At 39.3% G+C, this 13,360-nt stretch overlaps 1 protein-coding gene across 1 annotated transcript; it reads left to right on the top strand.

The window, feature by feature from the left end:
• Window positions 1-2,243: 2,243 nt before the first annotated feature.
• Window positions 2,244-5,888, top strand: wdyhv1 (WDYHV motif containing 1). The gene is given in 4 exon segments (XM_043689357.1): window positions 2,244-2,277; window positions 2,359-2,542; window positions 4,108-4,232; window positions 5,290-5,888. Coding segments are annotated over 4 exon segments (453 nt in total). The 3' UTR covers window positions 5,400-5,888.
• Window positions 5,889-13,360: the final 7,472 nt, after the last annotated feature.

Genomic DNA, 13,360 nt, shown 5'->3' with positions numbered 1-13,360 from the left:
GTACAGGACTTTGGTTAGGTCACATTTGGAGTACTGTGTGCAGTTCTGGTCGCCTCACTTTAGGAAAGATGTGGGAGCTTTGGAGAGGTTGCAGAGAAGATTTACCAGGATGTTGCCTGGAATGGAGAGGAAGTCGTACGAGGATAGGTTGAGAGTTCTCGGCCTTTTCTCGTTGGAACGGCGAAGGATGAGGGGTGACTTGATGGAGGTTTATAAGATGATCAGAGGAATAGGTAGAGTAGACAGTCAGAAACTTTTTCCCCGGGCACAACCGAGTGTTACAAGGGGACATAAATTTAAGGTGAAGGGTGGAAGGTATAGGGGAGATGTCAGGGGTGGGTTCTTTACCCAGAGAGTGGTGGGGGCATGGAATGCGCTGCCTGTGGGAGTGGCAGAGTCAGAATCATTGGCGAACTTTAAGTGGCAATTGGAAAGGTACATGGATGGGTGCTTAAGCTAGGACAAATGTTCGGCACAACATCGTGGGCAGAAGGGCCTGTTCTGTGCTGTATTGTTCTATGTTCTATGTTCACCTCTTTCAAATCCTCCAATTTTGCGCGATTATCAGATTGCTTTTTTGACATTCAATACCAAGAAGACTGAAGCCATTGATTCAGACTCTGCTCAAACTTCCATTTAACAGCTACTGACTCCATTGCTCTCACTGACAACAGTCTGAGCCAATCTATTTGCAGCCCCTGTGCAAATTTGCATCTGGTCCAATTCACCTATTATCCTTGTGTTCGCTGACCTACATTGTCTGTTCGTCAGACAAAATCTTTGAATTTCTCATTCTTATTGTCACCCCCTACATGGCCTTATCCTCTCCCTATCTTTCCAATCTCTTCCAACCCTGTGACACTCCTGGAAATGTGTGCTTTTCATCATTCCATCTTTGCTGATGTTTTCTTCATCATGCTTTGCAATTCTCTCTGTTCATCTCTTCCTCTTGTTACCTTGCTTTTAAAGGTAGTCTTTAAGTCTCATCTTTTTGGCCCAGCTTTAGGTCACCTAAGTGTGGCTTGGGGCCATACTTTGTTTTATAATGCTGAAAATGTGTTGCTGGAAAAGCGCAGCAGGTCAGGCAGCATCCGGGGAACAGGAGAATCGACGTTTCGGGCATAAGCCCTTCTTCAGGGCCTTTGTTTTATAATGGTCCTGTGAAGAGCCTTGGGACATTTCATCACGTTAAAGGTGTTTTATATGTATAAGTTGTTGTATAATTCATTGTAAGACAAAATAGAATTCCACCTTATGTATGACATAACTCTGGCAAAATTAATTGAGAACCCAGCCAGATTTCAACCAATTTCAAGCCACAATTTAGACTGACACTTCCGTGTGGAATAGTAAATACAGCTATGATTCTTCTTTGTCTACCTAATATTTATGTGCAATGACAAAATATAGACATATTTCACAATATTAGTTTGTATAAATCTATGTACATCATATCTACCAGTTCAGGTGAATCTCTAAAGATTCCTAGGCAGTACTGAAAGCTAAGCGAGCATTTCTTATTACATCTTGGCAAACCTTCCACCCACAACCAATAACATTTTTTTTATAGCACCTTTAATATTGTAAAGCTTCACTGTAGGGATTATTAGCCAAAATTGGAAATGAGTGAGATAGGAAGATGTTAGAACAGGGGATTAAAACATTTATCAAAGAGGAAGGTTGTTAGAAGCATCTTGGAGGAGGAGGGAGAAATCGAAGGATTTGCAGAGGAAATTTCAGAGATTAGGGCCTAGGTGCTGATGGCAAGGCCTAGTTAAAATTAGAGAAGTGTAAGAGCCCAGATTGAATGCACACATATACCTCTGAGAAATGTAATGCTGGAAGACAATAGAGATAGAGAGAAGATGAAGGGCTTTTGCCCTGAAACGTCGATTTTCCTGCTCCTCGGATGCTGCCTGACCTGCTGTATTTTTCCAGCACCACTCTAATCTAGACCCCAGAGATAGAGAGAGGCAAGACTATGGAGGCATGCAAACACAAGAACAGCACTGTGGATGTATCTATACCAGATGGACTGCAGCCATTCAAAATAGTTGCTTCTCAAAGGCAATTAGGGATGGGTAACGAATGCTGAGCTAGTGATGCTTACAGAACATGAAAGAATTTTTAAAAATAGAGTTTTAAAATTGAAGTATGCTGGGCCAAGTTTCTGAGTAGGTCAGGATGCAAAGCATTTCTTCCTGTAACAGTTATGACTTTTAATTCAGTAACTAATTGTGCAAATGCTCTGGGATATTTTGATTACAGAAACACCTGGTAAGAATCTGTTACAGTAGTATATAATTCATAAATGTGTAATGCCAAATATAGAGTTTGTAATCTGATGTGCTGGTTGAGCAAACATCAATAATAATAATAATATTTTAAATTAGGATTACCATGTTATCCTACTTCATGATTGTGGAGGACAGCACTGTGAGATCTATGACCTGGATACAACACTTCCATTTCCATGTCCTTTCGATACTTACTTGAAAGAAGCCTTCAGATCTGAAGATCTCATCAGACCAGCTTTTAGAAGGTGAGATAAGCTGCTGTTTAAGAAGTGGTTCTCCGATTAGTTCTTCACAGTTTTTCAGTGTTCATAGTTGAAGATCTTATGACCATTACTAACCATGGAGACAATAAGCTTGAAAATGCAATTGACCTAAAGGATAAAGCTCAACCATGCGGCCTGTAGGAGTGAATTGAAAATGCTTCTACATGCAAAGGAAGAATTTTGAAACCAACTTCTACAAATGGCTAGCCAGATCAATGTAAATTTTAAATCTGAGATGATGTATTTTTGTGAATCGAAGCAAATAAGGAAAATGGGCGAAAGTGGAGTAGACAGTTTTTGATCACTGATCAGCCGTAATCTCACTAAATTGTAAAATAGGCTTGAGGGGCTGAATGGCCTCTATCTGTTCCTGTGGTCTTGTAAGTGCGAAGTGAGTTGTATTTGATGCAGATGATCCATGCCCAAATAACTAAATGTACAACTGTTTAAGCCCATGCGTGAAAGAATGGCTATTTGGTTAGGATACTGTCGGATACATTTGCTATAGACCATCAAATCATATGGCAGCAAGGAACATTAACTCAAAATGCAAACAAGCTCTTAATGATCAATTAATTACTTTTTAAAATGGAGTCACTGCTGTAATATAGGAAATATAGTAGTCAATTGATGCACAATAAGCACACATGAACAGCAACATGATAATATCACTAGATAATCTGTTTTTAGCTGTCTTGGTTGAGGGACATCAAAAAGCCAGGGATAATGCTTATGTTTTTTAATCAATCTGTTCAGACATATTATCACACAGGTGGGACTTGAACTCATGCCTTCTTACCCAGAATTAGGGATGCTACCATTGCACCACCATCGTTTCTGAATTTCCTGAAATAGCAGAAGTTTTTTACACCCAAAGGAATAGACAAGACTTCCGTTTAAGACTGTCCTATTATACAGCACTCCTGGCAGCGTAGCACTCTCTCAGAACTTCAGTGGGACAGTCATCCTAAAACCTTGCTCTCTGGCGTGGGATTTGAACCCATAATTTCCAAACTCCGAGGGAAGTATGGAACCAGAACTGACAAGGTTTTGGGTGAATGCCAAGATGCTAAGAAAAATAATTCTGAATGGAGAGAAATGAGAAAAAGAAGGCAAATTTCCAACTAACAATAGATTCTGCCATCTTTCCTTTATCTGACATTTTCATAGTCAGCCTTTTTTCCTTATTTTGTTGCTTTCTCGGCTTTGCCCCAATTATTGCAACATTTTAGTCCTGTGACAGCTCTCTAGCATGTCAAGCCCCCTGTGGTCTAAATGAAAAATTATAATGAAAATTATCCTCCAGACCATATCAATGAATATTTGAAAGTGGAGACTACTTTGATTCAGATGAACTTCGTGGTGGTTTTTTCACATCACTCCAATTTTCCACAGCGATCAATGCAAAAAAAGCAGATTGTTTCCTTCTGTCTTGTGTTTTCGAAGCATTTCATCTGACAGAGAAAAATATTTGAGATTTAAAAAAATCAATGTGAGAAAAGACAATAAAATATAATTCAGAAAATGGTATTATTGTTCTTGTTCAGAAAAATGAGAGTGCTACGAGCAGATCTGTACCTGAAGACATTTGCTTCAGATCGATCTCATATGAAAGATGTTAATGGAACGTGGCGTATGATTCCTCCACCATATCCTTGTATTCAAACTTCAGGTCAGTGAAATAAGATGTGTTTAAACCTTTATCACGATGCACCAAAATGGATAATGCATGCTTTCTAATGGAGTTTTCAAATGTTACCTGGCTTATAGTTGTCACTTAATCTTATTGGTTCAAGGGATGTGGTGTTGGCTATGACAGTATGTATTTTCTGTCTCTAACTGTATTTGAGAAGATGGTGGCTTGTCTTCCTGAACTGCTGCAGTCTATGTATGTCGGGACACACACAATGTTGTTGGGAAGGGATTCCCACAATTTTGACCCAGTGATAGTGAAGGAACGATGATGATTTTTCAAGGCAGGTAGTGTGTGCACTCAAAGGGAACTTGCGAGTGATGGTGTTCTCATGCATCTGCTGCTGTTTTCTTTCTAGATGGTAGATGTTCTGCTGGAGAACGAGTCTTGACAAATTGCTGCAATGCATCTTGTGTGTAGTACACATTGATGCCATTGTGCATTAGTGGTAAAAGGATCCAATTTTGATGGTGGTAGAAGAGGTGCTGCCAAGCAGGTTACTTTATCTGGGCAAATATCAAGCTTTTCAACTGTTGTTAGAGCTGCCCCTATTCAAGCCCAGTATTCCATCACACTAGTGACTTGTGCACTGCCAACAGGCTTTTGGGGAATCAGGAGATGAATTACTCACCAAAGAATTCCCAGCCTCCAACCCACTTGTGTAGCAAATTGAAAAAATTGATGTGACCAGTTCATGGTCCAGTTAAGTTTCTGGTCAAAGGTGGACACTACCTTCAATATTTTGGGTGGCATTTTCTTGTTATGTTTCCTAATGTGATGTGACCATAGGTCAGAATTCAGGTGTGTTCATGAGGATTGAAGAGTTGTGGACATTTTTATTTCTTACAGTAAAATGCTGTTTGATTTTTGGTTACGGGCATATTTAGTAGAGGATTGCAAAAGCATAAAAGTTTATGATAAATAAGGAACATCTGTTCCAATGGCTGGAGGATCATTTTAATAGGTTGTTTACAATTTTGGTGCTTTGTCTTTTAAAACTTGCATCATTTAACCTGTAACCTTGGTTCAAATTTAGAGTCAAAGATGAACTTGGATGATTTTATCAGTATGACTCCTACCATTGGATGGGGTGATGTCTATACCTTTCCAGAATTTGTCCAACAATTTGGAAGTTCAAAATTATAATATTTAAAAGAAAAAATCTTCAAAGATTCCAGTTTTTTAGACCTTGCCCTGTGAGAAGACTGCGTAAGAGAGACATTAATATTCCTCCAAAAAGCAGCATCCTTGGGTATTTGAAGTTTCCAAAATCCTCAAAATGGACAGTAAAGAGTACGAACAATGACAAAAAAATGGAGCTGAGTGAGAGGTGGATACAAAAGAAAATCAAATTCAAACTTGATACTGGAAATGATGATTCTGTCGACCTCACAAATCAGAAACATTGCTCAAGAATGAATCCTTAACATAAGAAGGAGAGAATGTAATGAACTGTTTGCAATAGATACATGCTTTATCTTTATCCGTAGAGCACATCATTGAGCAGACTGTTCCTTCTTACTTTAATATTGCAAGAGTAAAGAACACCAATAATATCTGATGATTGTGGAATCCTGCAAAATATTGTTAATCCACAAAGCAAAATAGTTCAATAAAATCATTTTAAGGCTTAAAGATTGTTTTCTGTTATTTATACTGTTAATATTTATTAGATAGCATTTGTCGATGTTTTGTTACTGGTGTTGAGATACCCAAGTTATTAGATGTGTTTCCCCATTGTAACCTGCTGTGAAGTTGCTGTTAGATCACAAACGTCTCCAGCATGAAAGGACCACATTCATCCCATCAGGCCTGTGCTGTCGGAACGTCTCTCCTGCTATTTCCTCGAGCCCTGCAAATATCTTACCTTCAGGTACTTATCCAATTGACTTTAAAAAGCTGCAGTTGAATCTGCCATGACCACATTCTCAGGCAGCACGTTCGAAATTCTAACCACTTGCTGCATAACAATGTTTTTCCTCATATCACCTTTGACAAAACTTTTTAGTTGCAGTTGGCTTGTTCTCAATTCTTCTACCAATGGAAAGAGTTGTCTACTATATCTACTCTGTCCAAATCCCTCATGAAACTCAAGTTGTTTGAAAAATTGGGTGGCACAGTGACTCAGTGATCAGCATTGCTGCTTCACAGTGTCAGGGATCCAGGTTTGATTCCAACCTCAGGCAACTGGCTGTATGGAATTTGCACATTCTCCCCGTGTCTGCATGGGTGTCCTCCGGGTGCTCCAGTTTCATCCCACAGTGCAAAGATTAGATGGATGTAGGTTAGATGGATTGGCCATGTTAAATTGCCTGTAGTGTTCAGGGATGTGCAAGCTAGGTGGATTAACCATGGGAAATGCAGGGTTACAGGGATAGGGTAGAATTTGGTGGTTCTGGCTGGGATACTGTTACAAGAGTCAGTGTAGACTTAAAGGGCTGAATGGCCTGCTTCCACCCTGTAGGGTTCTGTGAACTAAATGTATGGTTTTGGCCTGAAGATTAAACTTTTACATCTCATCTGAAGGACAGCTTCTCCAACAGCGGCATTCCCTCTGGTATGTCAATTTTGATTTTTGAGAATTAAATGCACAACTATTTGACTTGGAGATGAGCCTGCTACCTACTAATCCACATGGGGGTAAAGGTGAAAGGGTGGCTGCATACACTGATACTGACAGAGAAATGTTTGATGACTGACGATAGTGTGTGAGACGAGTTGATAGCCAGTGTGGAGTTTGCACATTCTCCCCGTGTCTATGTGGGTTTCCCCCGGGTGCTCTGGTTTCCTCCCACAGTCCAAAGATGCATGATTAGGTGAATTGGCCATTCTAAATTGCCCATAGTGTTCAAGGGTGTGTAGGTTAGGTGCATTAGTCAGGCGAAATGTAGGAGAATGAGTCTGGGTGTGATGTTCTCCGGAGGGTCGGTGTGGACTTATTGGGCCAAGTGGCCTGTTTCCACACTAGGCATTCTATACTCTATGTAAAGTAATTTGTTCACATTTATAATCTGATATTAAATGTTGAAGAAAATTTCTTGAGGGCTTTCAAGTTATAATAGGTCTTTGAACTTGGAATTAAACATGAGTAGATATGCCAGTGTATTCCAAACAATATAGGTCATCTAATGTATACCAGGAAGGTGTCAACTGTGGTTGTGAGTAGAACTCTTTCTGTTTCGTCTAAACATTGTGGGTTCAAGTCCCATTGCTCGGACTTCAGCACAACAAAGTACACTGAAAATGTAGAGTAATACAGTACTGAGTGAGTATAGCTCTAATGGGTGAGGTGTTAAACTGTTACCCTCTTTCTTTGCAGGTAGATGTAAAAGATTGGTGAATATATTCACAGAAGGGCAGTGGGTATTCCTTATTGTCCTGGCTAATATTTATCTCTCAAACAAAAATCTCAGAAGCAGATTATCTGGTCAATATTACATTGCTACCTGGGAACTTGCTATGTGCAAATTGTTGGCTGTATTTCCTACAGTATAATAGGAACTACATGTCAATGGTTGTAAGTTGTTTTGGGGCATCCAGTAGTTGTGAAAGGTGCCATATAAATGCAAATCTTTCTTTAAAAGTCCCTCACATGGAGCATATGGCCAGACATATTGCTTATGCAGGAGAAAGTGAGGACTGCAGATGCTGGAGATCAGAGCTGAAAAATGTGTTGCTGGAAAAACGCAGCAGGTCAGGCAGCATCCAAGGAGTAGGAGAATCGACGTTTCAGGCATAAGCCCTTCTTCAGGACTTATGCCCGAAACGTCGATTCTCCTACTCCTTGGATGCTGCCTGACCTACTGTGCTTTTCCAGCAACACATTTTTCAGCATATTGCTTATGCATCCTGCTGAGGGCACTATAATCCCCTGGAAAATTCCCATCATCTCCATCCCTATCAGCCCCATCCCCCTCACTGTTATTCTGTCTTCAAGGCATATGTGCCAGGTGAAAGCTAAGTGAACTGCACTTAGAACCTTTATTAAATAGCAGAGAGGAATTCTGGATTGTGCAGCTGTCTGCTATTTGAAGTTGTTCCATGTTCTGGAGATTTCACTTGTTGCTAGCCAGCCACTATCCCTTCAAGTAAACAGTTTATAAAACTGCAAACAGTATGACAAAAACAGCTTGCTTCTGTCTTCTGTTCACAGTGTGTCTCAGAATTAAAGGATAGTCTGGAATAACTTTGCAAAATGGGAGTCATTTTTAAATTTAATTATTCATTAATATAATGTGGGCATCACTGACTTGGCCAGTAGTTATTGCCCATTCCTAATTCCCTTGTCAAGAGGGTAGTGAGCCACTTACTTGAACCACTTACATTGTAAAGTTATATCCATGGTGGTGTTAAGAAGGCTGTTCCAGGACTTTGTCCCCACATAATGCAGGCATGGTGGCATACTTCCAACTTGCAATTTTGTTCCCATAAATTTTCTTATTTGTTCATTCTTGGTATGCGAGCATTGCTGGTAAAGCTGACACTTATTATCCATCCCATGTTCCCCTTCTTAAAACATAACTGGGTGGCTTGAAAGTTCATTTCAGAAGGCTTCAGTAGTCGAATAAAGATTCAATACAAAATTTCAAAGAACATATCTACTTTTGATTCTGTGCCTCAATACATGAATCTCACTGATTGTTTTGTATTTTATAAGCCCTATTAAAATTTGCTACAACTTTTAACAACTTGTGAATCCGTACTCTCATATCTTTGTTCCTCTAATCTCTTTAGACTCGTTTACCAAATGATATTTGTTCTTATTTCTCCTACCAAATCATATCACACTTATCCATAATATAATTCATTTTTCTTTTACACACTTCTTCTGCAAATACCTACCAACTAAACCACACTGGAAACCCAGTTCAGGAAAATGTCTCACCGACAACTTCTCAATGGCAATTAAAAATGGGGAATAAATGCTGACCTAGCCAGTAATTTTTACATCCTATAAATTAATAATTTAACAAAGATTTTTTTTTTGTGAATTTTCTTGGATGATTCCTAATTTGCAACCTTATAAACTGAGAACAGTTGTGGTCTCCACATTGTAAAATATATTGAGAGTCACTGAGAATGTACATGAAAGACTAAAAGGATAATAATCAGAACCTAAAGGCTTACTAGGAAAGATTGAAAGCTGAGGGGAACTCTAAGCATAGAGCTTTAAAATTATGAAGAAATTGACAAAGAATATGTAGAGCTTGAGGTCGAGACAACTGGAAAATAAACAGTCCCTCAGAATCTGGGCATTGTTCTATGATCAACAGGCTAGAATTGGAGGGCAGATGATTTTTTTTTACATGGCCAGTTGCTTTGGTCTGTAATACACTATCTGAAAGGGTGATGGAAGCAAATTCAATAATGAACTTTAAAAGGAAAATAAATGAATAATTGAAAGAAATCAATTTACAGAGGGAGACTCTTTCAAAGTGCCAACACAAGTACTAAGAATGGATTGACCAACTCCTATACTTAAAGATTCTGTGGTTCTAACTTTGGGGGATTTTGATTCTGTCCATAACTTAAGAGATCTATTGACATGGATTTTGTCATCATCTGATGTATATCAATAAACTGATAGGCCCATCACTTACTCAACTCTCTCTCTCATTCTAGATATAGTTATAGGTATTTGCTACTGTATGTTTATAATGAGAAAAGAATAATTCAAGTTAACAAGCATAGCTAACAAAAGCTTTGTGTTAACAGTCCCAAAATTTCCACTGCTCCCTTCAACAGTCCTGTTCTAAGCCTTGGAATGTTTCACTTCCTAAAGACATTATGCAGATGTTTCTTTTCTGGCACACATCCTCAGCTTAGGCACTCACTATCACTGGTGATATTTGTTCATACTGAATGATCTCACACTCACGTGCCTTGCATTCGAAAACAGCACGCTTTGTGTCTCTGTCTTCTTAAACTGTCCTGTGCCACAGTTGGTTTGCAGATTTCTTTCAAGAAAGAAATGGTGAATTAATTGAGTGTTTTTTTTGTTACCAAGTTCATTCATTTTTGTTCTTGACAGTTCATGACACTAAAATATTACCTGGGACTTATTTGAGCAACAAGTTACCATTCCTTTAATTCAACTGCATCATTCTGTACTAGACTAGGAGATTTGGCAAACTGAGACTGGATAAGTGAGACAGAGGTCTTAAGTGTAGTAATAGTGTCCCTGGTCTCAGACAGAAGATCTGGGTTTGTGTCCCATTGTGGGATTGTTGAGCAAGGAAGGTGAGTTCATAATGTAGCCAAAATGGTTGAGCATCAACCTACCAAAAGTTTTAACACACACCAATGGCAGGTGGTAAGAACAGGCAAGATTCCTGGTCAGCCATGTGGATAGAAAATTGGATCCTCTACATTCGCTAATCATCACTCTGTGATACAAAATGTATATAAAAGTGGATAATGTTTCAACATCCCAGACTCCTTGTGATCTGTAATGCATCACCATTACAAGAGATGTGATCTTCTGAAACCTAGACTATCTTCCATCAGGTGTTTCAAATCAGACTTAACAGTCCTCTTGTGGTGCAGTGGTAGTGTCCCTCGCAATAGACTAGGAGGCCCAGGTTCAAGTCACACCAGCTCCAGAGGTGTTTAATAACATATATTGACAGATGGATTTCAAAAAAATAGTTTAAATAAAAAAAGTGTTCAGTTACATGTAAATTGATCAATTTGAGCCATCGTGTGGTTGATGAAGAAGCAGCTTGTGATTTAAAATAAACCTGTTGGACTATAACCTGGTGTCGTGTGACTTCTAACTTTGATCACTTGGAGAACATGGATGATTTACAGGTGGTGGTTAATAAATAAAAAAGAAATAGCATGATGATGAGGAAAGAATACATTCAGTTATGTGTGGGAGCACTTCTGGATATAAAAATAATGTGTTCAGAAGTGCAGTGGTAGTGTTCCTGTCTCTCAGCCAGGAGAGAAAGTGAGGACTGCAGATGCTGGAGATCAGAATCAAGAGTGTGTTGTTGGGAAAGCACAGCAGGTCAGGCAGCATCCGAGGAGCAGGTGAAGCCCTTCATCAGAAAACTGGGCCAGGAGACCCAGGTTCAAGTCCCACCTCCTCCAGAGGTATGTGATAATACATCTGAACATACTGATTAGAAAATTAAAGAAAAATAATATGTTCAGAACACCAAACAGGATAATGCATCAATATTTCAAGTGCATCAGTCATAAAAGTGCCTGTGTATTGCCATCCCTGAGCAGAAATAGCTGGATTTGAGCACATACGTAAAGCAAGGCTGACATGGCAATGCATACTGAGGGGGTTCTTCACCATTGGAGGTACTATTTTTGGGATGAGACCTAAAACTCAACCACTCACTCAGGTGGATATAAAATATCCCATATTTGACAAGCAGAGGAGTTCATCTCCTGGCTCCTGACCAATATTTGTCCCTCATGTGATATCACTAAAGAGCAAAAAACCATTTTGATCCTTATGCAGATTCCTGTATGCAAATTGACTGCCATGTTTCCTATGACAGCAATTACACTTCAGAATCTTGCCCCCCAAAAGGGCGGCACCGTGGTTAGCACTGCTGCCTCACAGTCCCAGGAACCTGAGTTCAATTCCCGCCTCAGGTAACTGTCTGTGTGGAGTTTGCACATTCTCCCAGTGTCTGTGTGGGTTTCCTCCAGGTGCTCTGGTTTCCTCCCACTGTCCAAAGATGTGAAAGTTAGGTGATTTGGCTATGCTAAATTGCCCATAGTGTTAGGTGCATTAATCGGGTGAATGTAAGGGAACGGGTCTGGGTGGTTTGCTCTTTGGAGGGGCGGTGTGGACTTGTTGGGCCGAAGGGTCTGTTTCCACACTGTAGGGAATCTAATCTAATCTAAAAATACTTTCTTGGGGGTGTGAATTGCTTTGGTTCATCCAATAGTCATGAAAAGTGCAGTATAAATGCAGTGTATCAAGATGCCTCTCAGGAGGAGCATTATTTAAATAAGATTTGACATTGCTCTGCAAAAGAAGGTGGCCAAAAGTTTGATCAAGGTACATTTAAAAGGAGGGTCTTAAAAGTGGAAAGGTTTAAGGAGAGAATTAGAGTTTTTACTTGAGTGGCTAAAGGCATGGCCATCAATGATGGTGCAATGGAAATCAGAAACTAAAGAGATAGTAAAACGTAGGGGCCTCAGTAGAAGGTTGTAGATCTGCAGAGAGAGAGAGAACACAGGAATCAGAATTTTAACAATCAAAGTATTCCCCGCCAGGAATCAGTGTATGTCAACAGGCACAGAGGTGATAGATGAACAGGACTTGGTCAGTATTAGGACACGGACTTAAACTCAGTTTTTAATGCCCTTTAATTTCAAGTACCTTCCCAGCCCATATTTATTATTTGCCTCCACCACAATTCATAGCAAGACCTTGGTATAGTCTTATATACCAGTGAGTTTCTAACATTCTTTCAGCATATTGCATACATATTGATGACTAACTTGACAATCCTGCTAAATCCAAAAGGAGATTGTATGCTCTTAGTCAAGAATTTCTGCAGCTGTCAGATACGTGAACTTATCACAAAAATGTTTGCAAATGAAATTTCCCCCTTTAGTTTACACAACACTAGAATTAAATCTTTGTGAAACACCATGTTTAAATTTATTTTTGAAGCATGATGGAAGTTAATTTCAATCACAATTATAAACAAGTGTTCTCCATTCGAAACTTAACTCCGAATGATCAAATGTGCCATCACACAATTTCTAAAATTGTGCTATGCAGCAAAGAGTTTACAAAATGCAGTATTGTTACTAGAGAGTGCTGCACTATCAGAAAAAGGCTGAAAGTGTGCAGACAGGAGCTAGTGGAACTAGAAGAATGTGAAAAACTCGTTAATGACTGCATGATATTACCCAGAAAGTACAGCACAGAGGCCAAATGGCTCAACATGTCCATGCTGATTTTTATGTTCCAAAACAGCCTTCTCCTACTCAAACTTATTTCATCTCACCTCATCGACTTCTAGTTCTTTCTCACTCATTTACTTATGTAACATCTTAAATACATCTGATATTTTCTTCAGCCAGTTCATTTAACACCATTCTCTGGTTAAGGAGGCTCCTCCTAAATT

The sequence above is a fragment of the Chiloscyllium plagiosum genome, chromosome 4, assembly GCF_004010195.1.
Source record: "Chiloscyllium plagiosum isolate BGI_BamShark_2017 chromosome 4, ASM401019v2, whole genome shotgun sequence".
Classification (NCBI taxonomy): domain Eukaryota; kingdom Metazoa; phylum Chordata; class Chondrichthyes; order Orectolobiformes; family Hemiscylliidae; genus Chiloscyllium; species Chiloscyllium plagiosum.
This window is presented reverse-complemented; position numbering and strand designations above follow the sequence as displayed.